Source organism: Fopius arisanus, unplaced genomic scaffold, assembly GCF_000806365.1.
Source record: "Fopius arisanus strain USDA-PBARC FA_bdor unplaced genomic scaffold, ASM80636v1 scaffold00001, whole genome shotgun sequence".
NCBI classification, from domain to species: domain Eukaryota; kingdom Metazoa; phylum Arthropoda; class Insecta; order Hymenoptera; family Braconidae; genus Fopius; species Fopius arisanus.
The window spans coordinates 2,776,379-2,800,682 of NW_011887740.1; the positions used below are offsets into that span (position 1 = coordinate 2,776,379).

The 24,304-nt window shown below is 40.2% G+C and overlaps 6 protein-coding genes across 10 annotated transcripts in view; 1 reads left to right on the forward strand and 5 right to left on the reverse strand.

Annotated features, from left to right (window-relative positions):
• Flo2 (flotillin-2) overlaps window positions 1-24,304 on the forward strand; it is an 84,518-nt gene that overhangs the window by 12,681 nt on the left and 47,533 nt on the right. The gene's annotated exons all lie outside the window — the stretch shown is intronic.
• LOC105274122 (glucose dehydrogenase [FAD, quinone]) lies at window positions 1,494-3,921 on the reverse strand. Its single transcript, XM_011316998.1, has 2 exons — window positions 3,008-3,921; window positions 1,494-2,935 (listed from the first exon to the last, which is right to left on the reverse strand). The coding sequence occupies exons 1-2, from the start codon at window positions 3,537-3,539 to the stop codon at window positions 1,662-1,664; spliced, it is 1,806 nt and encodes a 601-aa protein (XP_011315300.1). The 5' UTR covers window positions 3,540-3,921; the 3' UTR covers window positions 1,494-1,661.
• On the reverse strand, window positions 6,053-9,144 carry LOC105274114 (glucose dehydrogenase [FAD, quinone]). Of its 2 annotated transcripts, none has more exons than XM_011316976.1 (3): window positions 8,885-9,144; window positions 7,790-8,327; window positions 6,053-7,514 (listed from the first exon to the last, which is right to left on the reverse strand). In XM_011316976.1, exons 2-3 carry the CDS (start codon window positions 8,322-8,324, stop codon window positions 6,211-6,213), a joined length of 1,839 nt encoding a protein of 612 aa, XP_011315278.1. In that variant the 5' UTR covers window positions 8,325-8,327; window positions 8,885-9,144; the 3' UTR covers window positions 6,053-6,210. The 2 variants fall into 2 exon arrangements, with proteins under 2 accessions (XP_011315278.1, XP_011315287.1); XM_011316985.1 differs by having other exon boundaries at window positions 8,755-9,144.
• Window positions 9,255-12,538, reverse strand: LOC105274099 (glucose dehydrogenase [FAD, quinone]). 2 transcript variants are annotated; one of them, XM_011316955.1, is made up of 3 exons: window positions 12,419-12,538; window positions 11,155-11,696; window positions 9,255-10,581 (listed from the first exon to the last, which is right to left on the reverse strand). In XM_011316955.1, exons 2-3 carry the CDS (start codon window positions 11,690-11,692, stop codon window positions 9,293-9,295), a joined length of 1,827 nt encoding a protein of 608 aa, XP_011315257.1. In that variant the 5' UTR covers window positions 11,693-11,696; window positions 12,419-12,538; the 3' UTR covers window positions 9,255-9,292. The 2 variants fall into 2 exon arrangements, with proteins under 2 accessions (XP_011315257.1, XP_011315265.1); XM_011316963.1 differs by lacking the exon at window positions 12,419-12,538 and having other exon boundaries at window positions 11,155-11,372; window positions 11,440-11,564.
• On the reverse strand, window positions 13,027-15,633 carry LOC105274093 (glucose dehydrogenase [FAD, quinone]). Its single transcript, XM_011316942.1, has 2 exons — window positions 13,747-15,633; window positions 13,027-13,668 (listed from the first exon to the last, which is right to left on the reverse strand). The coding sequence occupies exons 1-2, from the start codon at window positions 15,514-15,516 to the stop codon at window positions 13,516-13,518; spliced, it is 1,923 nt and encodes a 640-aa protein (XP_011315244.1). The 5' UTR covers window positions 15,517-15,633; the 3' UTR covers window positions 13,027-13,515.
• On the reverse strand, window positions 17,787-22,837 carry LOC105274080 (glucose dehydrogenase [FAD, quinone]). Of its 3 annotated transcripts, XM_011316910.1 has the most exons (3): window positions 22,596-22,837; window positions 21,811-21,914; window positions 17,787-20,265 (listed from the first exon to the last, which is right to left on the reverse strand). In XM_011316910.1, exon 3 carries the CDS (start codon window positions 20,077-20,079, stop codon window positions 18,208-18,210), a length of 1,872 nt encoding a protein of 623 aa, XP_011315212.1. In that variant the 5' UTR covers window positions 20,080-20,265; window positions 21,811-21,914; window positions 22,596-22,837; the 3' UTR covers window positions 17,787-18,207. The 3 variants fall into 3 exon arrangements, with proteins under 3 accessions (XP_011315212.1, XP_011315222.1, XP_011315232.1); XM_011316920.1 differs by lacking the exon at window positions 21,811-21,914; XM_011316930.1 differs by lacking the exons at window positions 21,811-21,914; window positions 22,596-22,837 and adding an exon at window positions 20,326-20,409.

Sequence of the window (24,304 nt, forward strand, 5' to 3'; positions counted from 1 at the left end):
CAGGACCAGGTGTTGCGTACGGTCCTGTTCCTTTGATCGCATATTCCAGGGTAGCTTCTCGTGTTTGGGTATTTTTTGTACTCAAACTGACACTTTGGTTCACCAAAAATGTGAGCCCGACAAAAGCCACATGGTCGCAGAAGTTATAGCCGACTTTGGCGTCCTTCACTACTTTGATTCCCAATTCATCGAGATGCTCTTTGGGCCCAATCCCAGACAGCATCAGTAGTTTCGGTGTGCTAATTGTGCCAGCGGATAGAATCACCTCTTTTCTCGCATTAATTCGATATGTCCTGTTGTTTTTTACAAATTCCACACCATAGGCTCGATTATTGTCGTCAATTAGTACCTTCGATACAGTCGCTTCAGGGACGATATCCAAATTTGATCGTCTGACCCGCAGGTATGCCGTCGAAGCACTGCATCGTGTGCTATTCGACATTGTTAATTGAAGATAGGATATTCCGATGTGTCGTCGTCCATTGTAGTCAATCACATCATAATTCATTTCTTTTCCGGATTTTACAAAGGCTGAAGCGAGAGGCGTTCGCCATCGTGCAGACTGCACGTGTACATATCCCTTTTTTCCACGATACGATTTGTCTACCGGTTCTGAAAGGAAAAGGTTAGATGAATGTGTCATGAGATGCACCTCGTTCGATTGCTAAAATCATTTTACATACCTCCAAGGCTGGCGCGTTCATTCTTCTTGAAATACGGCAGCACTTCATCATACGACCACCCGTAATTTCCCCGTTCAGCCCAAACGTCGAAATCAATCTTATGTCCTCTGGAGTAAACCATGCCATTTATGGAAGTCGAACCGCCCAATGATTTTCCTTGGGTATAGGTCCCTCTTCGATCTATTAATCCTAGACACGCCTTTTCTTGAGGTTCTGTTACGTATTTCCAATCGTATTCGGAATTCGTGTAAGAAATTCCTGGTATTTGGTGCAAAATTCCCTCTGGCTTACCGGCCTCGAGGAGCAATACTTTCCAGTTTTTAATTTCTGATAGACGATTGGCCACTGGTGCACCACCTGGCCCAGAACCAACGACAATAAAGTCATACTCATTGAGCCTTGGCAACTGCTCAATTTTTATTCCGAATCCCCTGGTCAGCCCATAATTCGCGAGCATTTCCAAGATATGGATTCCTGATGACGAATCCATCATCATCAGGAACAGCATTATCAATTGGATTTTAGCTGTCATTCTCTTGAAATTATACAATTTATATTCTGACCAATTTTATGAAAAACTTACTCGGTCGAGGAGTCGAATATTATGAACGCACATTCTGTGTCGAGCTTTATAGATCCGGGGCGAAATCATTATAGTATGAACATGCCTACATTGCACAGGTGATCGGATGTGTTTCCATGATTGAAATTTGTTGATAAATATTTATTTAAGTTCATGTCTGCGCTCCCATCAAAATGAAATAAGGAAATATCAATATCGATTTCAATTTTATTTATACTCGACACGCAATTATTTATTTACAATTAAACAATTAAATTACATTTATCAGAGAATATTGGGTTTGACTTGGAAATAAAAGGTGTGGAGAAAAATCTGTGGATTCAGGAAAAAATTCAAAATCACATCAGCCGGGGGTAGCCTGGTAATAATAGACAAGATGGGAAAACAGGGTTGTCCTATTTCTCCCAGGATTGCTTAATCATATCGGCTCCTTTCTCGGCAATCATGTAGACTGTGGCTGTCAAATGACCCACTGGTATTCCCGGCATGATGGAAGCATCAATGACCCTCAATCCCCCAACTCCATGAACTCTCAATTCAGGATCAACGACAGCTGTAGGATCCGTAGGTGGACCCATTTTGGCGGTGCCCATCTCATGATTAAAAGTAGTTGTTAACCGTCGAATTGCACAACGCCAGTAATCATCACAGTTAAATTCAAATGTCTCGCATCCTGGAATTTTTATATCATGCAGTCTACTGCCATATGACTGGAAAGTCTTGGATTTGGATATCTCAATCGCGAGTTTAACCCCTTCCACAAGAACTTCGAGATCATTTGGATCGTCCAAGAGATTAGCATCAATGATTGGGTGATCCTCAATATTAGTTGATCTCAACGTGACACGTCCTTTGCTACGTGCCAATTGTGCGCCTATCCAGATTCCCCAGGCGTCTTTACCCTCAATGGGCTTCCAAATCGCGTCATAGACTTCTCGACTTATACTTCGTGACTTTCCCCCGTCCCCATCCGTATTGAATGACCTAGTCCGCAGAACTAGTTCAAGGTCGGGTCGTGCATCAGTTGCGAGTTTTGTGCGAATGAATGCGAGTGCCGCAGGAACTACTGTTGAATAAGGACCAGTTCCATTGATAGCATATTGGAGTACAGATTCTGGGGTCCTTATGTTTTTTGCAAGAAGCGTGATACTTTGGTTTACCAAAAACGTGAGACCAACGAAACCCACATGGTCACCAAGATTGTATCCCACTCTGGCATTCTTCACCACTTTGATTCCCAATTCGTCGAGATGATCCTTGGGGCCGATCCCGGAGAGCATTAGTAATTTCGGTGTGTTGATTGTACCCGCTGATAAAATCACCTCTTTACCCGCATTAATTCGATATGTTTTATTATTTTTAATGAACTCCACACCGTAGGCATGATTGTTGTCATCAATTAACACCCTCGAAACCGTGGCTTCTGTTACGATATCCAAGTTCAATCGCCTTATCCGCAGATACGCTTTTGAGGCACTGCATCGTGTACCATTCACCATGGTCAATTGACTATCCGAGAATCCAATCTGTTGTCGTCCATTGTAGTCAACAACGTCGTACCCCAGCTGTTTCCCCGAATTCAAAAATGCAGCCGTGAGAGGAGTGCTCCACGGCGCATTCTGTACATGCAAATATCCGTTCCTGCCATGATACCATTCATCCACTGGTTCTAAAGGACAGGGATTAGATAAAAATTAACTTTCCTAATAGCTGCACTGGAAAAGCTGCTAATGTCACGTACCTCGCAGATTAGCGCGTTGACTTTTCTTGAAGTAAGGCAGAATTTCTTCGTACGACCAACCGTAATTCCCCTGTTGAGCCCAAATATCAAAATCCAATTTATGCCCTCTTGTGTAGAGCATGCTGTTCATGGTGCTCGTACCACCTAGTGATTTTCCCTTTGGACAAGGGCATCTCCGATCTTTTATTCCTAAACATGCATTTTTCTGGGGCTCGTATGTGTATTGCCAATCATATTTCGTGTTCAAGGACGAGAGTAGGGGTATTTGTTGTAAGATTCCCTCGGGTCCACCAGCTTCAAGAAGTAAAATCCTCCAGTTTGCATTTTCCGACAGGCGATTAGCTACGGGAGAACCACCAGGTCCGGCCCCAACGATTATAAAATCATATTCGTTGAATCGCGGTAATTGTTCGGTTTTTATTCCATACGTGGTCGTTAGACTGTATTCGTTAAGCAGTTTTAAAATATGTACTGCTACCGATAAATGTGTCATTAGTAGGAGAGATATAAGTGTTTCCATTATCGCGTACATTTTTTTGACATTCGATAGGAAATTGTCATTAAGATAAGAAACACCTGACTAATCGGAATTTTCAAGAGTTTTGATTGTCCATCACTGATTAATGAACTAATATGATACTGGCGTTTTGTCGCGAGCTATATAGCTGTGGTATAATAAGAATAATTGGAACAATATTCACCGTGTAAGTTACACAGGTGCTTCGGAGTTTATTTATTCGCTGCGGTTTATTCAAGCTTACATTTGTAGGCCGTGGATAATAATTCAATAAAAACGTACAAAATAAATTGATGGAACCATGGCTGACGCAGGCTGTCTGTCGCTCATATTCTTCAATATGCATTTTCCATTTTTTTATACTTCAATTTATTCCATAAATTCTGACGATAAATCCAACAATTTTTACGAGAATTCAGTGATACCATGATTGTTTAATCATATCGGCACCTTTTTCGCCGATCATGTAAGTTGTTGATGACGTATGTCCCACGGGCACTTCCGGCATGATAGAAGCGTCGATGACCCTCAAACCTTTTACTCCATAAACCTTCAATTCAGGATCAACGACGGCTGTAGGATCTGTGGATGGGCCCATTTTAGCAGTACCGACGTTATGAAGGAAGGGAATTGTTAAATATCGAATAGCGCAACGCCAGTAATCATCCGAGGCGAATTGGAATGCCTCACAACCAGGAATTTTTATATCGTGTAGTCTAGTGCCGTATTGCTGGAAGGGCTTGGATTTGGCAACCTCGATTGACTGTTTGACACCTTCGAGAATAACTTCAAGATCAATCGGATCGTTCAGTAAATTGGGATTGATGATAGGATGATCCTCAATATTGGTTGACTTCAGTCGGATGCGTCCCTTACTGCGAGAAAGTTGAGCAGCTGGCATGATCATCCAAGCGTCCTGTCCCTCGATGGGTTTCCAAACAGTGTCGTATATTTTTTGACTTACTCGACGCGATTTTCGTAAACCTCCATCGTTATCCATGTGCAGGTGTCCAGGGAAGAACAGCAATTCAATATCAGGTCTCGCATCAGTTGCGTATTTTGTCTGAGTAAATGCGAGCGCTTCACCACCAGTTGTAGAATGTGGTCCAGTTCCGTTGATAGCGTATTGGAGGGCAGCTTCTGGTGTTTGGCTATTTTGTACAATTAAACTGATACTTTGATTCACCAAGAATGTCAGTCCGAGAAAACTCACATGGTCACAGAGGTTGTCGCCGACTTTGGCGTCCTTCACTACTTTGATTCCCAATTCGTCGAGATGCTCTTTGGGTCCAATCCCAGACAGCATCAGTAGTTTCGGTGTGCTAATTGTGCCAGCGGATAGAATCACTTCTTTCCTCGCATTAATTCGATATGTTCTGTTGTTTTTTATAAACTCCACACCATAGGCCCGATTGTTGTCGTCAATGAGTACTCTCGATACAGTTGCCTCGGGAACAATATCCAAATTCGATCGCCTGACCCCCAGGTATGCTCTCGAAGCACTGCATCGAGTGCTATTTATTGCTGTTAATTGAGCATACGAGAATCCAATCATTTGTCGTCCATTGTAGTCAATAATATCATAATTCAGTTCTTTTCCGGATTCTACAAAGGCTATTGCAAGAGGTGTCTGCCATCGTGCATTTTGCACGTGTACATTCCCCTTTTTACCATGATAGGCTTTGTCCACCGGTTCTGAAATAAAAAAGTGCTGTATGTAGGCGAGAGTAAGATGAGATGATCATCTTAAAAGGTGGAAGTTTCTTAAATACCTTCAAGTCGGGCGCGTTCACTCTTCTTGAAATACGGTAGCACTTCATCATACGACCACCCGTAATTCCCCCGTCCAGCCCAAACGTCAAAATCAAGTTTGTGTCCTCTGGAGTACATCATGCCATTTATGGAAGTTGAACCACCCAAGGACTTTCCTTGAATATATGCCGCTTTTCGATCTATCAGCCCTAGACATGCCTTTTCCTGGGGTTCTGTTTGGAATTGCCAGTCGTATTCAGAACTCGTGTAAGAAACTCCTGGTATTTGATGCAAAATTCCCTCAGGTTTACCGGCCTCGAGTAACAAAACTTTCCATTTTCTATTCTCCGATAGGCGACTGGCCACTGTTGCACCGCCAGCCCCGGAACCCACGACGATAAAATCATATTCATTGATTCTTGGCAATTGCTCCGTTTTTATTCCAAACCCACTTGTTAGTCCATAATTCGCGAGCAGTTCCAAGATATGTATTCCTAATGATGAATTTATCAGCAACAGCAATAGAATCAAAAATCGCATCGTCCCCCCCATCCTCCTAGAATTTCACTATTTAAAGTCCAGAATTATTTACAAATTCTACCAAAAACTCTCTCATCCGTATAATCAAATATTACCAACTCACGTTGTCTCACAAGCTATATAGACGCGGTGTGTAATCGTTCTAGTATGAATACATGTACAATTGCACAGGTGATCAAATGTATTTCCACCATCCCACATTATTTTCAAATTTTTATTTAAGCTTACGTCTGCCTTCCAGTAAACATGAAATAAGAAAACGTCAATATTGCCTCAATTGTCATTTGTATTCAATACGCGATCAATAATACTCGCTCCAAAACATTTGATTTGGTCCATAAACTCATGAGCGGGATAAACGTAGTACGGACGGTGTTCTATCTATTGAAATCTATCAAAAACATCGATGACTCTTGGGTGTGGTCCACGTGCGTTTGATCATATCGGCGGCTTTCTCTCCAATCATGTAAATTCCTGCGTTAATGTGACCTACTGGCATCGTGGGCATGATAGAAGCATCGACGACTCTCAGTCCATCAACTCCATACACCCGCAGCTCAGGATCTACCACAGCCGATGGATCAGACGCAGGTCCCATTTTTACTGTCCCAATCTGATGATCCATTAATGACGGCAGATGGCGAATAGCACAACGCCAATAATCGTCAGAGGCGAACATAAATCCGCTGCAACCTGGAATTGGAATGTCGTGAATTCTGCTGTTATACCGCTGAAAGGGCTCAGCTTGAGATATCTCCATGCCCTTCTTGATGCCTTCTAGTATGATCTCAATATCGTAAGGATCGTCAAGAAGATTGGCGTCGAGAATCGGTGGAACCGAAGGATCGGCACACCTCAGTTTTATTCGCCCGTGACTTCTTGGACGTTGAACTATCGGCCAGATTGACCAAGTGTTTACATTCTCAATCGGCTTGTAGACCGCATTGTACAGATTATCCGATATACCCAGGCCTTTTCGAATAGCAACGTCACCATCTGAATTCAATGATCCCCCGACAAACAGCAGTTCAAGATCCGGACGAGAATCGGTCGAGTACTTGGTGTGGAGGAATGCAAGAGCCTCGGCTCCACCAGGAATGGAAATTGGGCCTGACCTGTCAATCGCGTACCTCCACATCTCTTCTAGTTGGAAAATAGTATTTGCTGTCAAGCTGACACTGTCATTCACCAGAAACGTCAGGCCAAGGAACCCCACGTGCTCGTACATATTGTATCCGACTTTAGCGTCTTTGAGGACATTAATTCCGAGTTCTTCTAGATGTTCTCTGGGTCCAATTCCAGATAACATCAGTAGTTTGGCACTGTCTATTGTCCCCGCTGATAGGATAACTTCTTTTGCTGCTAGGATTTTGTAGTTCATGTTCTTTATCGCGACTTTCACACCGTATGCGCGGTTTTTACTGTCGATTAGGACTTTCGTCACCATTGCCTCCGTGATAATGTCTAAATTCGAAGGGTTGAAGCTGAGATAGGCTTTCGATGCGCTGCACCTAGCGCCACGATCCATGTTTAATTGGAGATAAGAGAAACCGACTTGCTCTGGTCCATTGTAATCCAAGATGTTGTAGCCCATCAGTCTTCCGGTCTCTAAGAATGCTCTGGAGATCGGTGTGTGGTATGGTGCGTGCTCAACGCTCAACTTTCCTGTTGTACCGTGATAAGATGCATTGTACGAATCTGGAAATACGCTAAATATTAGGAAATTACTATTCAAGGCTAAAATTTGGAATTTAAAAGAATGCAAATTGAATAATAAAATATCGATTGAAAATTCCAAAAATTTCAACGATGTACACAGAAAACAAAATTCTCGGGATATTGAAAAAAGAATTCTTAACGTCAAAAAAATTGCGACTAAATCCACAAAAAAAAACTTGTTTTAAATTAAACAGGTTTTTTGACATACGTCCAATAGAGTAAAAAAAAGATTTAAATCAGAGCAATAAATTTACCGGATATTCTCAATTTTTCACTTTTCTTGAAATACGGAAGTACATCCTCATAGGACCATCCGTAGTTTCCCAAATGAGCCCAGTGGTCGTAGTCGAGTCTGTTGCCCCTCGTGTGAATCATATAATTGATAGTACTGGATCCACCCAAGGCTTTACCTCTGGGCCAAGGGCACACACGATTCTCCATCCCAAGGCATGCGTTATCCTGAGGCTCGAGTTTGTACCCCCAGTTATAATCCGTATGTTGAAAAAAACTCACAATGAGAGGCACTTGGTTGAATATTCCTTCAGGCTTACCAGCCTCCAGCAGCAGAATCCGCCAATTTGGATTCTCTGATAATCGATTTGCTAAAGTCGAGCCTCCGGAACCGGCGCCGACGATGATGAAATCGTATTTGGCCTGTGGAACCGGAACAGTTCGGATATGCCAGCTATCCCAGAGTCCGTAGCTCGCTAGTAAATCTAAATTCAATGTGCCCGCCGATAATTTTATCAGCAATAGCAGAAAAATTATTGCTCCTGGTCTCATCCCCATTTTCTGTAATTCACAAATTTTTATTATGAATCATTGGCAGAATTTTTATTGTTCATTTGTATACAAATGATTACCGAATCAGGCAAGGGGCAGCGACCTGGCGGACTTCAAGGCCATCCACTTCGCAATTCCTTACCGTTTTATTTGAAATTATTTGGCAGGCCAGATTTTACCGTAATTCAAAAATGAAATTACTATTAATTTCATTACCTCAAAATTCATAAAAACAAATTGATAGGAAAATTCCTCCTTACATTGCAATTAAAATTACAATTCTCCCGGTGAATATTCCTCCCCAATTTTTCGTTAATTTAGTTGTTTCCTTAACGTGATAATTATTAACATCTTAAATACCGTAAATATGAAATATAAAAAAATAATCCCTCAGGAGTATTCCAAGGTGGAATAAATAAATAGCTAAAGTACTTACCAAACTTGATTCATTAAATCTTTGCTATAGAATATTTAAAAATATTAGAAAAACAATGCTCGACGCCAAAAGACACTTTATTTAATGTTCATTTAAAAAAATTCATCTCGTACGAAAAAAAATAACTTACAAAACAATATTAGAAAGAGTATCCAGAGATCGACAAGTACCGATCGCTCGTAAAAATCACTTGTCTCCCGACAATGCCGTACAGCTCGCCAGCAATTCACTCTTTGTTGTGCTCCATTACTATTCTGGAGAAGTCCTGCAAACGTCAGGGTTAGTCTTATGTGTGTATTGACTTGAATAAAACTCATCCTCATTTACGCCGGTTAGTGGAGTAGGGGATATACGACCGTAGACCGGTTTTCATATTTCTGAATTCCGCAAGTCCCGGCAAAAGCGAGAAGGGTGTTAACCCCTAGCAGACTCACCAGTAAAACCTAAATGAATAATAACGGATGATTATAAAAACAATTATTTATTGAAAAAGTCTCAGGTATCAGTCGGTAACAAATGAAATATCGTAAGGGCTGCGTCATTGATTTTCTTCCCAATCTTGTTTGATCATATCAGCGCCCTTCTCCCCGATCATGAAAATTCCAGCATTGATGTGTCCAACGGGCATCGTGGGCATGACAGAGGCGTCAATGACCCTGAGGCCCAGAACCCCATGAACCCTGAGTCTTGGGTCGACAACAGCACTGGGGTCCGTGGAAGGTCCCATCTTGGCTGTTCCAATCTCATGATTCATCATCGATGGCAAGTGTCTGATAGCACATCTCCAGTAATCATCAGAGTCAAACTGGAGACTCTCACAACCAGGGATTTTTATCGTGTGCACTCTAGCTCCGTATTTTTCAAATGGTGGAGTTGATACGATTCGCAGTGCATGTTTAATCGCTTCGAGAATGATTTCAATGTCAGCTGGATGCTGGAAGAAATTAGGCTGAATAATTGGATCGTCGAATGGATTTTTCGATTTGAGGATGATTCTGCCGTGACTCCGGGGATTCTGGGTGATCGGCCAAATGGAAAATGCGTCTTTTCCCTCGATCGGTTTAAAAACTGCATTGTACACTTGGTCGGACACACCGTAACCCTTTCTCACAGCGACACCATTATCAGAGTGCAGTGAACCGGCGTTGAAGAGGAGCTCCACGTCGGGACGGGAATCGATTGCGTATTTTGTTCGTATGAAGGCAAGAGCCTCAGCACCACCTGGTGTTGAGAGAGGTCCGGATCTGTGGAGGGCGTAATCCATTATGTAGCGAGGGGTCACTAGCCGATTCTGGAGGAAACTAAGGCTCTGGTTCACCATGAACGTCAGTCCCAAGAAGCCGATGTGCTCATAGAGGTTGTGGCCAACAGGCAGGTCTCTTAGGACAGTTATTCCCAAATCCTCTAGGTGCTGCTTTGGTCCAATACCCGAGAGCATCAGTAATTTCGCGGAATCTATCGTTCCGGCTGATAAAACAACTTCTTTTCTTGCCCGAACTGTCTGGGTTACGCCATTTTTCACAAACTTCACGCCCTGAACACGATTCTCGTTGTCTATTAGGATCTTTGTGACTCTTGCGTCCGTTACGATGTCTAGGTTCGAGCGTTTTATTCTCAGGTAGGCTCTTGAGGCACTGCATCTCGATCCTTTGTCCATGTTCAGCTGTAGGTAGGAGAATCCAATTTGCTGGGGACCGTTGCAGTCCAGGACTTCGTACCCCAGGTGTTGTCCTGCTTTCAGGAAGGAACTCGCCAGTTTTGTGTGGTAGGGAGCGTGCTCAACGCACAAGGGTCCATCTTCGCCGTGGAAGGAACTATTATAAGGTCCTGGAAAGGAATGATTTACGATTCTTTTGGTCTTTTTCATTTTTCTTGGTTCTGAGCGTTTTATGGAATCTATATAACATCAATACTTTAACCATGAAAAAAATGTATTTTGGAAAAAAATTACTTCCTCCTTTGAAGATCACTCAAAGATCCTTGAGGCAGTGGGGAACTATTTGTTTTTGCTTTCGGGTTGTTTCCGTCTTTAACAGTTTTATTATCGTTTATGAAGTAAAAATTTATAAAATTAGCCGGTAATTAGTAATTAGACTTTTAGCCATAATTCACGTTTCGTTAATTTTTCTGGTGGACTATATCAATGGGATTGACATGAAAAACTATGACGTGATTGCAATTTTTCATTTAATGGCGTACGAAATTTCGTGGTGATGCAATTATTTTCATGTGTTTTGTCGTTATTTTAAAAAATTGAAAAAAAATCTGAAGTGTTGAAAAAAAATACCCGTCATGATCTGATCAAGAATTTTTCGAGAATTTTCAATTTCGAGTTGACTTATCAAACTTTACCACTCCAGTACTGAGTGAAAAAATGAATCTCCTCATTAAACAGTTTACCTGGAACTCTAAACCTCTCGCTTTTCCTGAAGTACGGTAAAACCTCCTCGTAGGACCATCCATCATTACCAAGCGCCGCCCACTGATCATAATCCAATCGATTACCTCTCGTATGGATCATATAATTAAGTGTACTTGTTCCACCCAACGATTTTCCCCTTGGCCAAGTGCAACGTCGATCCTTCATTCCCAGACATGCGCTTTTCTGCTCCTCAACTCTGTATCCCCAGTTGTAATCAGTTTGCTGAAAGTTGCTAACCAAGATCGGAATCTGATTGAGTATACCTTCCGGTTTGCCAGCCTCCAACAGCAGAATTTTCCATTTACGATTCTCAGAGAGACGATTCGTAATTACTGATCCACCAGAACCAGCGCCGACTATTATGAAATCATATTCAGCACGGGTTGGAATGATCACAGTAGGAATGTCAAAACTTTCCCGGAATCCGTAGCTCGAGAAAAGTTGAAACATACTGGCTCCCATCGACGGATGGACGAGGAGCAGGGAGAGGATAGTCATTCCCTGGAGCTCCTCCATGTTCCTAGGATTAATAATTCATGAGATTTATTCCCGACAATCATTCCATCAATCGCGGGAACAACTTTATTGCTACTAATTATTGCATATCCAGGATAAAAACACTCAATAATTAAAAAACGGGGATTAGCATCGAATACATAAGAATATCGAGTCCAGTTCTGAATTTTCGATGGTAGTGGAGATAACCTGTGGCAAAAATACTTTCTCTTCTTTACAATCTCGCTGGAGATATCGACATGCAGATTACACTGTCTAATGAAACTACTGAATTTTTTCAGACAACGATTCAAATAAAATTCTAAATTAGAAAATACTTCTCCAATATAAATAATATAATAATGAACACACATAATACAATGAAGTGATAAAAGTAATAGTAAAAACAGTAGGTCAAATATAAGTGGCAACAAAATATTTCCGAGCGCTGGGGAAGTGATGATTAAAAAAAACGCGAAAAAAATTCTGAAAAAATTCCCGTGAACTGACATATTGAGATATATATTATACTTTTTGCAAATTGTTGACGAATTAATTTGTTACAGTTTAGAAATGCGTCTGAATAATATTATATATAAAATATTATATTATAATTGAAATGTTGTGATGCATTTCTTTATATATTCTTTCGTTTCGCATGAAATATTCATGTTTAAAAATTCGTCATTCTTCTTCTCAAGTACATCTTCGGTTAAATTAATTTAATGAGATGACAACTATTCTTACCTCAAAATATAGGAGAGTCGTTACGGGCGGTCTAGGTTTAATTGAATAATAGTATCTTATTCGAGGAGTGATGGGAGTTCAAAGTGGTGAGGCCTTTAGGAAAGACAGTATTGGACTGGAGACAGCTATTTTCGCTGTGGTTAAGAGGTCCACTGAGAGAAATGCGCTTTCTCGAGATACGTAATGTTTAACCAGACAGGTAACATTTATCCAATCGACTGCGTACATCCCTTCTTACACGCAGCGAAAAAAGTGATTGCATGCATAATTATGATTAGGGGTAATAATAACTCTCAGTCAATTTCGTGTATCTTGGGGTTTATTTTGAGGGCTCGGGGGAATTTAATCCCTAGAGAATCCGTAATTTAATTTTTTAAAGATATTATGTGGAGGAAAAATTTCTTGATGTCAAAACAAACGATTTTATTTTATAGTTTTTTTTCTATTGTCAAATATTTTTGTTTTGTCCAGTAATTTTTCTTTATTAACTCCAGGAAAAAATGGAAAAGCTTAAATTCAATGGAAAGATGAGAGTAAAGGAATACAATTTTCTAAATTTTATCAATTCAATGAAATTTGAATTTAAGCAAATCCATTTTTTACTGATCATTTGAAAATGGAAATAATTAATTCTAACATTATGGAACTGTTTACGTTCTACTATCAAGTATAAGGTACATGATGTTTTTTTTTTATGATTACAGGTGCGTGTGATTTTGTATTGCATACTTGGATGAAAGTTGAAAGGTATGAATTCATGAATTACGGTATAATGTGGACAGCTGACTAGTAATCTCCCCAATAATGAAATCGATTATGATTTAGGAGAAAAAAAAATCGAGAAGTTATAGGATTCACTTAAAATTCCGAGTTATCTGAATTTTCTATGAGAACTTGCATACTCAATGCTAAAAGTAAATATCATTGAATTTTCAATGATGTTCGTTATTTCCATTCTCAGATTATCGTCAATTCTCATGGTATAATTGACCTATAATTTATTCTCCGCTGATTTTTTCCTAAAATTTCCACTGATCAAGTGCCAAAAGATAACCAAAAGTGAATATCACTATTGTCTCTGAATTATTCAGGAATATCTATTGTTGAGGTTTCGTTGGGTACCCCCAGTCTTCCTTTAGCATGTCCGCTAATTTTTCACCGATCATGTACGTCGGAATATTTGGATGGGCGGAGATAATTTCCGGCATTATAGATGCATCCGCCACTCTCAGGCCTTTGACGCCGTGCACCTGCAAGGGAGCATTTGAAAATAAATTTTCCTCTGCGTTAAATAAAAAGGGGTAAAAAAAATAAATAATGGCACTTACCCTGAGCCTAGGATCCACAACCGCAGTGGGATCTCCTGACGGGCCCATCTTGCACGTTCCCGAGTAATGATAAATATTCATAGTGATACTTCTAGTGACACACTCCCAATATCCGTCACTATCCATTTCGAACTCTTTACACCCTTTTAATTCAGCAAGAAAGACCTTCGACCCAAATCTCTTCATAGCATTCGTCCGACTGACGTTCACAGCTGTTCTGACCCCTTCAACCAAAATCCTCACATCTTCCTTATCGTCCATATAATTCGCTGTAATTACGGGATGACTATTGATATCCGCGTTTCGCAGACGAATTTTTCCTCGACTCTTCGGTCGAAGCAATAGGGGAAATACTGTCCATGTAAAAGTATTTTCAAGTTTGGAATACGTTTCCTGCCACACGGTGTCATTAATTCCTAAATCAAATCGTCCAACGCTGATACTTGCCCAGGAAGTGCTAACAAACAGCAGTTCAATATTTGGATAAGCATCACGATCGCCTGGTCTGTCAACATCGAGGAAAGCGAGAGCCTCGCATCCACCGGGAATGGTGAGCGGTCCTTTTCGTTCGAAGAAAAAATCCTTTATGTACGGATTCATCGGATTGGCTAGATCCTCGAACCTCATCCCCACCGGCTGATCAACTTGAAACATAAGTGCACCACAACCAATATGATCCATCAAGTTATCACCGACGGGAAGATCAACAATCGGTTTGACTCCCATCTCCTGGAGATGTCCAGTTGGTCCGATTCCCGACAGCATCAGTATCTGAGGACTTCCAATGGCTCCAGCACTCAGTATCACTTCCTTCGATGCATAAACTTGAAATATCCTGCCCCTCTTCACAAACTCCACGCCAATTGCTCGTTTAGTATCCCGATCAATCAACACTTTTCTAACCAACGAATTCTTCGTGACAACCAAGTTCTTCCTGAATCTTGCAGGATGCAAATAAGCAACACTGCTGCTCATTCTCATCCCATCCTTCAGCGTTGTTTGAAGATAGGAGAATCCAACAGACTCATTACCACTGTTGTAATCAATAATCGGATAACCGAGCTCTTCACCGGCTTTCAAAAAAGCCGTGGCTAATGGGGTGTGAAAAGCCGGATACTCGATTGAAACTGGTCCATTTTTATTGTGAACTCTCTGATTAGATACGTAATCATTAATGTTGAAGCTCTCGAGTTTCTTGAAATACGGTAACACATCCTTCCAGGACCAGCCCTCATTCCCCAATTCGGCCCACCGATCGTAATCCTTTGGATGTCCTCTCGTTGCAATCATGTAGTTTAATACACTACTACCCCCCATCACTCTACCCCTCGGCCAGTTGCAACGTTTATCAGTCATTGCTGTACAGTAGCCATTGGACGGCTCTGTTCGGTACTTCCAGTTGATGTCGTTATTGAATTGGAGAAAATTGACGATTATGGGAATGTCCATGACAAGATTCTCACTGCGTCCAGCTTCAATCAGTAGCACTCGCACTTGAGGAATTTCACTCAGTCTTGATGCAATCGTTGCACCAGCTGTTCCAGCACCGACAACGATAAAATCGAATTGATCCCTGTTGTTTGGAGTTGTATCTGGCGGCTCTGCATGCATAAACTCTTCACCTTGCAGTGCAAACAATGTTGCACCCTGTGCTGCACTCAGCATGTTGACGAAACTATTGCCGAATGGCTCACGTCCGTACAAATTTTTATATTGAATTTTTGCCTGGACTGTGCTGATGACAGTAATGAGTATCAACCAACACTTCATGGTGATGTCACGATGGCAAGTACTCGAGTGATAGAATTTCAACAATGGTCATCGTCTTGTATTTATACCTCATTTCTCAATGGCAATCACGTGCATTGGTGACTATCTATTATATATCTCATGATTTTCAACCAATCACACGTAATCCTATCGATTTGTCGTGGCTATTCGGTATAAATTGATGAGCTGATGAATTTGTGTGCGCGTATTAGAGGAAACTACCGGCTAGCTCGATATCTCAGTATAGTATATAAAGAGTACTGTGTGACCTTCGATAGATTAAAAAACTTGAAGAATACGGAGGTCATCAATTAGAGTTTCATCTCCCGGAATGACAGGTTCAGAAAAAGGGGGAAAAATTTATCGCTCGGGTACTGGAGGTGTCTGATAGAATTCCTTGTTCTGTCCTTTGTATTTTTTTTTTGTTCCGTCCGCGTGTGTAAACGATAGTCATTACATCTTTCATCTATTTACGTAATTACGCTGGTGTCACTCGTTCATGATTGGAATAACTGATGTATTTGGGACACATTGTTGGCAGAATCTCAATTGAACTCTTCATGTTTTCACTTCAAGGGATATATCGGTGCCACATGGTGTGCTAAGAATTACGGTATTTTTTAAAAAGTGGGGATTAGGAGACGTGTCGTGTTTTTTTAAAGGAGAAATAGCTGGAATTTCAGCCATAATGCCTTATCATCGGATTCATTATGTTCAGGATCTAATGGGATTTATTTGCCATATATCAGATTTGTAAAAAATATTGGGGAAACCTAATGGGAACTATAGTTTCAAGTTCAACAAAAAAAATTTATTCAAGTCAGAGAATTCCAAGTAAAGTTATTTCAACTGCTCAAAAATTAAGCATTCCACTCAATTGTTAGTGAATTTAACAATTTTATGATTTTTTTCTTTTTTGCTTCCGAATGGAAGATTTATGATGGAGCAAATTTAAGTTGTTTCGTCATATATCCACTCAGTATAATCCAAGGAGTTCGAAAATGCAGTTTTTAGACCGTCATCGAATTTATGTATAGGTGTATTTGCGTATGTGGTATTTTTTTCCGTTCATTTTCGTTATTCGTTGATTGACCCTCATCTCTAATTGAATCATTCTTTCTCAAATGTAGGTCTCATTACGCCCTATCACCCGCCGTCGACAAAAATTGATTTCATCCGTCCATTTTCCTTGCTTTTCATAATAATATTTTGCTAATTTATTAGCAAAGAAAACTATACGATCTGCGATATAAGAACAATTCCCCACTTTTCTTTTGTATAAATCTATTTCAATGTTACTCTCTTGAAAATGAGTAATGGGACTGAACTGTCCATGGAACATTAATTATTTCTAAGACTAGAAGGTTCTGATCGGTTTCCCCTGGTTTTAATTACTCTTGCAAAGTCATTAGCACAATTAAGAGTAAAGTAGAGTAATAAAAAATGGGCGTAAAAAATCGGAGAGATGAATTTTTAGGATAAGAATAATTCTTGCCACGATCTTCGATTCAATTGATTATCAAATCGATTGAGAATATTGAAGGGAGAATGGCCAACCTCATCTCAATGTCAGAAGGCCAATCTATGACGACGTTAACCTTCACCTTAGAATTGCGGGTTTTTTTTTTACGTACGTGTAACTAGTGGAGGTACAATATACAAGCCACAGATATCATTAATTACTCTATTCAATCGATTGGCAGAGGAAAACCCGCGGATCTTCGGTGAATTATCTGCATCTAATGAACCCCAATCAACTCGATACAAGCGCATCGTGTGTTGTTTCACGAATTCTTGCACAACAATAACTAATTAGCAGTCAAAGTAATTTCCTTCCAGGTATTTGAAACCTTGACCAGTTTGGGTTAGAAGGAATTTATCGAATTGACCCTCGAGAACCCCTAGAAAAGTGTTCAGCTTTCGTAATTAGGGACGCAATCTTCTTAATTTCTCATGCAAGCCTAGGCTTTACTCGTCCACTCCTCCGTTTATCGATTTTTAGAAAACTATATAATAGAAATACACTTGCCAGACAGCTATGACACTGTACTTTTTTCCCCTGATGTACTCGTGCGATAAATTTGAGTGAGCATGTGCATAAACCCCCAGTTGAGTTTACTCGAGGGAAAAAGGTTTTAACTGCTGTCTGGCTTTCACCGAGCGAGAGGAATTTTCACAGTGGTTGATAATGAAGAAGGCTGAGGGTTAAAAAACGTAAAAACAGTAACAGGATTTTATTAATATATACAAAAAAAATACAAATATGTCTGATACCCATCAGTCGCTCTTTCACAAATAACAAAATCGTACAATCAACATATTCTGGTAACTTCTATTTGCAATATTTCATTGTGGAAAAGTAACAGTATTCATCTCAATGGCACAAAAATATCCTTAATTTTTTCATTATACACAGTACTATTATTTTTATCCACGTTAACTCTCAAAATCGTCATAATCCACTGTCCCTACATTCTTCCCTGATAACGTGAAAATTTCAATCGTTATCAACAAATTCCTTGGACACGGGAACATTAAGTTCAATTATTCAGTACTAATGCCCGAAGACTTTGAGAATGTTAAGATTTCTCCATAATTGGTTTTCCAAAAAGTTCTTCACGAATGACTCACTCAAGTCACTCTGATCATTTCATTAAAATCGTCCATTTGTTTCGTTCACAATAAAAACTGCTATCTTCGCGGAGGCTCAAGCCAGTCTTCCTTAATAAGATCGGCCCCCTTTTCACCGATCATGATAACAGGTGCATTGGTGTTACCACTGCAGATAGTGGGCATTATCGATGCATCAATGACTCGCAGTCCATGAATCCCATAGACCCTCAACCTATCATCAACTACAGCCCCTGGATCATCAGGTGGTCCCATCTTAGCAGTTCCAACTGGATGATAAATAGTCATAGTAATGTGCCGTATATGACACTCCCAATAAGCATCAGACGCGAATTTCAAATGCCTGCACCCCGGAATCTTGAGGCGATGCAGCCTAGAGCCGAACTGTTTGAAGACCTTCGCCTCACTAATCCTCACAGCAATCTTAGTGCCCTCCACGAGTTTTGCGATATCCTCAGGCTCGTCGAAGTAATTAGCATCGACAATTGGTCCATGAAAAGGATTAGAACTCCTGAGTCTAACAGTTCCCCTAGATTTGGGCCTGAGTAGCAGTGGCATGAGTGTCCAGGCGTCCCTATTGGTGATGGGCCTGAAGACAGCATCATAAACCTCATCAGTAATTCCAAGTATCCTCCTAACTTGAACACCAGCATCGGAGCTCAACGAAGCCGGTGCCATGTGCACCTGAATGTCCGGATATAGCCCGGACTCATTGGCATACTTTGTATTAATGAAAGCATAACCCTCGACTCCTCCAAGGGTCGTCATAGGTCCCCTACCATTCGCCACATAATTCATAGTGACTGGAGCCGCTTGAAACCGATCCTGAACAATAGCAACAGGCTTATCAACCAAAAACGTCAGTCCAGCCATGCCCACGTGATCTTGCAAATTATCACCAACCGGTGCGTCCTTGAGAACTGGTATACCAACATGACGAAGGTGATCCTTGGGACCAACGCCGGACAGCATCAGCAACTGTGGACTATTTATAGCACCAGCCGAGAGTATTACCTCCTTGCGTGCTCTCACTATTTGCCTTCTACCATCGCGATAGAACTCCACACCCACAGCCCTTCTGCTAACTGGTTCAATGAGAATTTTTGTCACATGTGCATTCATAGCTGTATGAAGATTATCACGCAATCTGACCGGCCGGAGAAAAGCTTTGGCTGTTGAGCATCTGCCACCACGACGAATTGTTCCCTGAGCGATCATAAAACCTGTCTGGTATTCTCCATTTATATCACGATTCTCATAGCCCAATTCAACACCAGCTTGGACAAAAGCCACGACTAGAGGTGTCCTCCAAGGTGATTCCTGAACAGTCAAGTAACCACCAGTTGCATGATAAGGACTCTTTCCCAGATAAGGATTTCTGTTGTCCTCGGATTTTTTGAAGTAGTAGAGGGCTTGATCGTAGCCCCATCCGTTATTACCCAATGCCTCCCAGTGGTCGTAATCCTGACGATTCCCACGTACATAGAGCATGTAATTCAGTGTACTTGAACCACCGAGGACTTTACCTCTCGGCCAGTTGCATCTACCGTTGATCATCGCTAAACAGGACTTGCCTGTTGGCTCGGTTTTGTATTTCCAATCGAGTTTTGTTAGCTGAAGATAAGCCGCCAAGGACGGCACGTCTGTTATCTCATTCTCATCTGGTCCAGCCTCCAACAGTAGTACTTTCCACTCCTTTATCTCTGACAAACGACTTGCAACAACAGCACCTGCTGAACCACCACCGATGACAATGAAATCGTACTCTGGATGAAGTGGGCGACGATCGATTGGTCTGCTCTCTGGATCTAGTTGATCGTAACGGTAGTAGGATAAACCCGCGATTAGCAGTGGAACAAGCCACAAACCAGTGCCAACTAGACCAATTGCACCTTTCAATGCCGATGCCACGACAACTGCACTGAGTACCATTTTTCAGTCAATGCGTTTTAATGACTTTTTTTTTTCTCCGTTTTTAAGCTTTATCCTTGAACTTGATTGACTCTAATTGACATCTCAGGCGGTCTCGTTTCGATTTTCTCGAGTCCCCGCCCCTCTGTGTTTCGTTCGTTCATCGTATGCCGGAAACTAGAAATTATCCATTTCCCCGCATTTCACCTGGAATTTAGACGGAATTAGTGTTTTATGGAATTTTATTTATGACTCTTACGTGATTACTCGTGAATTTATAAGCCCTGCTTCAAAGTACTCGAGATCGCGGCTTAAAAAATGGGATAAAAACGGATGGGTGATCTCATAACGGGGAAAGGTGAAAGTATTTCAGCTAAAACACCGACAAACTGCTATACCTCGAGTTCTCGCCACCGAAAGTCACGGTTACGTTACCATTTCTCAATCGATCGCGGTTATTCTATTAATAACGCGGACAATATCGGCGCTCGCGGTAAATTACCATCTCTAGATCGCGGAATTTAATCGGTCAATGGACACCCAAGGTCGGTTACATGAAGAAAAATTAAACAATTCTAATATTTTTTTTAGATGCCGGAGAATGATGAGAATAAATTGTAGAAAAAATTACAATTACCAGAGAATGTGGATTTAAGAGAACATTCTCCTATCGGAAATTAATATTCTCTAATAATTGAATCATTTTTACTGCGCATTTTATACGGTTGGGACTTGTGGGTTCTGGACTTCCGAAAAAGTATTCTTGTGTTTATTTATTTTTTCCAGTCGTGTAATTAGGGCGGAAAAATTAACCGAATTCGGGTCAACGCCGGATTAATTGAGCCATGACAAACTTTGTAAATACGAAATTTCTCGTGGTTTCTTTTCTCTCCGGTTTTAGTAGATGATTTATTGAATAATTTGAGGATTTGATAGAGATGAAATTTTAGTCATTCAGTCCTCTGCATTTTTAATTATACGAGTGTAAATTCCAATTAAAAACGGCGACTAGATTTTTCATTCAGTTTGACAATTAAAGAAAATTGGGGTTTTCATGATTGACTTTTCAATAAAAACTTGAATTCCCAGAATAGTCAGGAAATTAACTGAATCGTCACTTTGTGGTTAAAAATCTCTCATTTTTTCCCCTGAAATTTCACGTGGGATTTTCCAATAATGAAACTCAAGGAAATACTGGAGTGAATATTCATACATAAGAAAATATTAAAATTAAACGTCTCTTCAGAAAGCTCATCCAAAATTTCGTTGGCGTACGGCAAAAGAAAATAGCAACTCCCCGTCACCGTTACAGACTCTAATTCACTTCCTCGTCTATCACCCGGTTCCGATTTGCAATTTAGAAATTTGCATGATCACGGGTATAAAAAACTTTCGAAAGAAAGAAAAATGTGTGAATAAACAAGAATCGTCTGGTGAAGAAAAGTTATTTCCGCAGACAGCAAAATCGTAACACGAACACACTAGTTCCTCATTTTTTTTCTCTCCAGTATACTATAAACCCACTGACGGCTTTTCATCGAGAGAAAGAGTGTGGGACAGAGATGAAAAATTCACAAATCCGTACAGCACGCACAAATAAAACGCGGAAGTCATCCCTGTCCATTTCCTACGTCGGCTCATTAGATCAACTCTCTAAAAACAGTTATACCTTCATAATAATACCGTGACGTATCCCTTCACACTTGCCATTAGATAATTTACTCCTTAACACCACTATTTTCCGTTAATTACCTCTGTCATATTTTCCCGTGACTGTTCTTATCTATTTTCTCGGAATCCTGCTAATTGCACGTAGTCTTCAGTCAACAGCGGTCATCTCCATCCGGTAATCTCCGCTGGAAAGTCAAGACGTTACACCATTAATAAAAATTATTATTGGATAATAACTGAATAAAAACTCGCGTTACGAGGTGGCCATTCGCTCGGTAATTATCGATTCCAACGACCTTGTGATCGAGATTTAAAAAATTGAAAGTTCATCGAGTCACTCGCACACTCTTACATGACCTGAATCGCGATTTTTTCCATGTTATATAAGATCCGCAAATTGAATGATCTCCGGGATTTTTCTCGTGAGAATTTCCCATTAACTATTTTCTGATTCTCAGAAATTTTCATCGCGCTCAAGAAAAATTGTATATTCATTTTTCTGTTCAAAATAATCTGAAAACCAATGACGTTCTTCACTCTTCAATTCAATGATTTCACGAAACTGATGAAAACCCGATAAATTTCTACAAAAAATTGTAAATTCACAGTCAATGTCACTGTCACAACAATTACTATCGTATTCTCCCCGAAATTTCTTTCTTATTTTTGTAGTTAACGATTTGTATAGAAAATAACCGATTCACAGTCGAAACATCGGAATACTTTTTGTAGCTGATTAGATTCTCCGCAGAAAAGGGCTCTTGCTATTTTCTCGTTAGACCATCAGATTTTGAGTTGAGCGAAAATCTGAGGAGATTGAAAATTTTACTCATCACTTGACTGAGTTCCATTACGTTGAGACCTACCTCAAGCCTCTTGAAGATTTCAATAGCCGAGACTTTAATGGTTATTGCTCCCACAGTTAATAGTCACTTATTGAAAAGCTTGAAAATCACTCCAAGAAATTAATTGGCGATCCATCAAATCTGACACTATTTCACAACACGTGGCCTACATGTCACGTGGTAGTACGAGTTGCTTTGAGTACGTACAGCTGGCAAAGTCAAGACTAAGACTGTGACGGTAATAGTTTGTGCACGCGATAATAGTCTCCTACCCCCCGAAAAAAAGTCACGAAACAGACTGTTGAATTTAGCGTCTCACCCGAAGACTCTTGGTAGTGAAAGTGGTCTCTTCCTGTACAAACCCACCGGTCTGTCCATGGACTCCACTCTCTTTCTATCCTGGAGCACCCATGTAGACGAAACGATGTGGTAACACCCCGTTACCATCAACCATCTTATATGTACGTGCTCACAGCCACGGAATCACCGCGCCTTAACCATAATTCAATATTTAGATTCATTAAGCTGATTGCAATGATTGAAAGCTGCGGTAGCTCCACTTGATGACTTATTTCAATCAGCCCCAACGTTGCCATCAACATAAAAAAATTCTTCCGCTAAATTCATTTCATTCTGTCAAGCTAATTTATTGGGTAGGATGTAATAGATAGGAAGATTTCTATATTTAAATCAGTCGATAATGTTTTATTGTTGTTACGAAATTTTTTTCATCTGGCAAAAATAATTTTTTTGAAAAAAATAAGTGAAAATTTTCGTTTTCCTTTTCATATTGGAGTTCGAAATTATTTTAGAGGATTTTTCTCCTTTAGTATTTGTTGTTGTTTTTATCGCGTTGTGGATTTTATTCTGATTTAACAATTATCATTGAGAAATAATATTCTTTGTCGAGCGTAAAAATAAATAATTATGTTTCGACTATAAATTTGGAACACACGAATTCTGGTATTTGGTAATTTTTTTGAAGTTTTTTGAATTTTTTACGTATACTGGTTTTTCTCACGTAAATCTTTCTCCATGTGGAGCATTTTTTTAATACTCTGAATTCTCGCGGATTGGTCGAAGGGTAATTTCTTTTTATGTAACCCGGGGTCATTGGTTTTCTCGGAAGTGGTGGGGTGATTATTTTTATCTGCTCAGTACACCTTTTGTGTGCATTCAACGGCTCCCCTATGGCTATGACAAGAATAAAGGTTTATCTACCCGGAGGTATAAGGGTTGCTCAGAACTTCCGGGAAATTGGAAAGAATAATCAATAATGGATACATTAACAGGTGAAAATGTGACAGAAGTAGGTGACGAAAGAGAAAATTCTACCCGCATGAGTAATTCGTCAGTAACAAGTGTGCCATTTATTCCACTATTTTTTAGGATTTGAAATATGATGAAAATTAGTTTGTTTTTATGTTTCCTGGATATATACAGAGAGAACTTTATGGTGCTCTCATTCTGAAATTTTCTGCAAGTTTCATATCGTTAAACCTTGAAATTCTCACGCTCCGTATAGTTATATTTTTATATTTTCAATATCAACACGGGCTCTTCGGTATTCAAAACCCCAGAAAACGTGAGACGATCATCAATAATGCATTCTAGATTTCCAAGTGCAATTTTCAGAGAATTAGTTAACGAGAGAAATTAAATGCCCCGCAGTAATCACTATTCATTAGTAGCAATTATTCAATTCACTCGACTGTTATTGCAATATTCTA

What these genes read in the sequence shown, in the direction of transcription:
- LOC105274122 (XM_011316998.1), bottom strand. Translation starts at nt 3,539, where the DNA reads ATGTACGCGATAATGGAAACACTTATATCTCTCCTACTAATGACACAT. An exon ending in TCAACGCGCTAATCTGCGAG is followed by an intron (nt 2,936 to 3,007) that starts GTACGTGACATT and finishes CCTGTCCTTTAG; the next exon opens with AACCAGTGGATGAATGGTAT.
- LOC105274114 (XM_011316976.1), bottom strand. Translation starts at nt 8,324, where the DNA reads ATGGGGATGAGACCAGGAGCAATAATTTTTCTGCTATTGCTGATAAAA. An exon ending in TGAAAAATTGAGAATATCCG is followed by an intron (nt 7,515 to 7,789) that starts GTAAATTTATTG and finishes GCGTATTTCCAG; the next exon opens with ATTCGTACAATGCATCTTAT.
- LOC105274099 (XM_011316955.1), bottom strand. Translation starts at nt 11,692, where the DNA reads ATGGAGGAGCTCCAGGGAATGACTATCCTCTCCCTGCTCCTCGTCCAT. An exon ending in CGAGAGGTTTAGAGTTCCAG is followed by an intron (nt 10,582 to 11,154) that starts GTAAACTGTTTA and finishes ATTCCTTTCCAG; the next exon opens with GACCTTATAATAGTTCCTTC.
- LOC105274093 (XM_011316942.1), bottom strand. Translation starts at nt 15,516, where the DNA reads ATGAAGTGTTGGTTGATACTCATTACTGTCATCAGCACAGTCCAGGCA. An exon ending in TTGTGGATCCTAGGCTCAGG is followed by an intron (nt 13,669 to 13,746) that starts GTAAGTGCCATT and finishes GCTCCCTTGCAG; the next exon opens with GTGCACGGCGTCAAAGGCCT.
- LOC105274080 (XM_011316920.1), bottom strand. Translation starts at nt 20,079, where the DNA reads ATGGTACTCAGTGCAGTTGTCGTGGCATCGGCATTGAAAGGTGCAATT.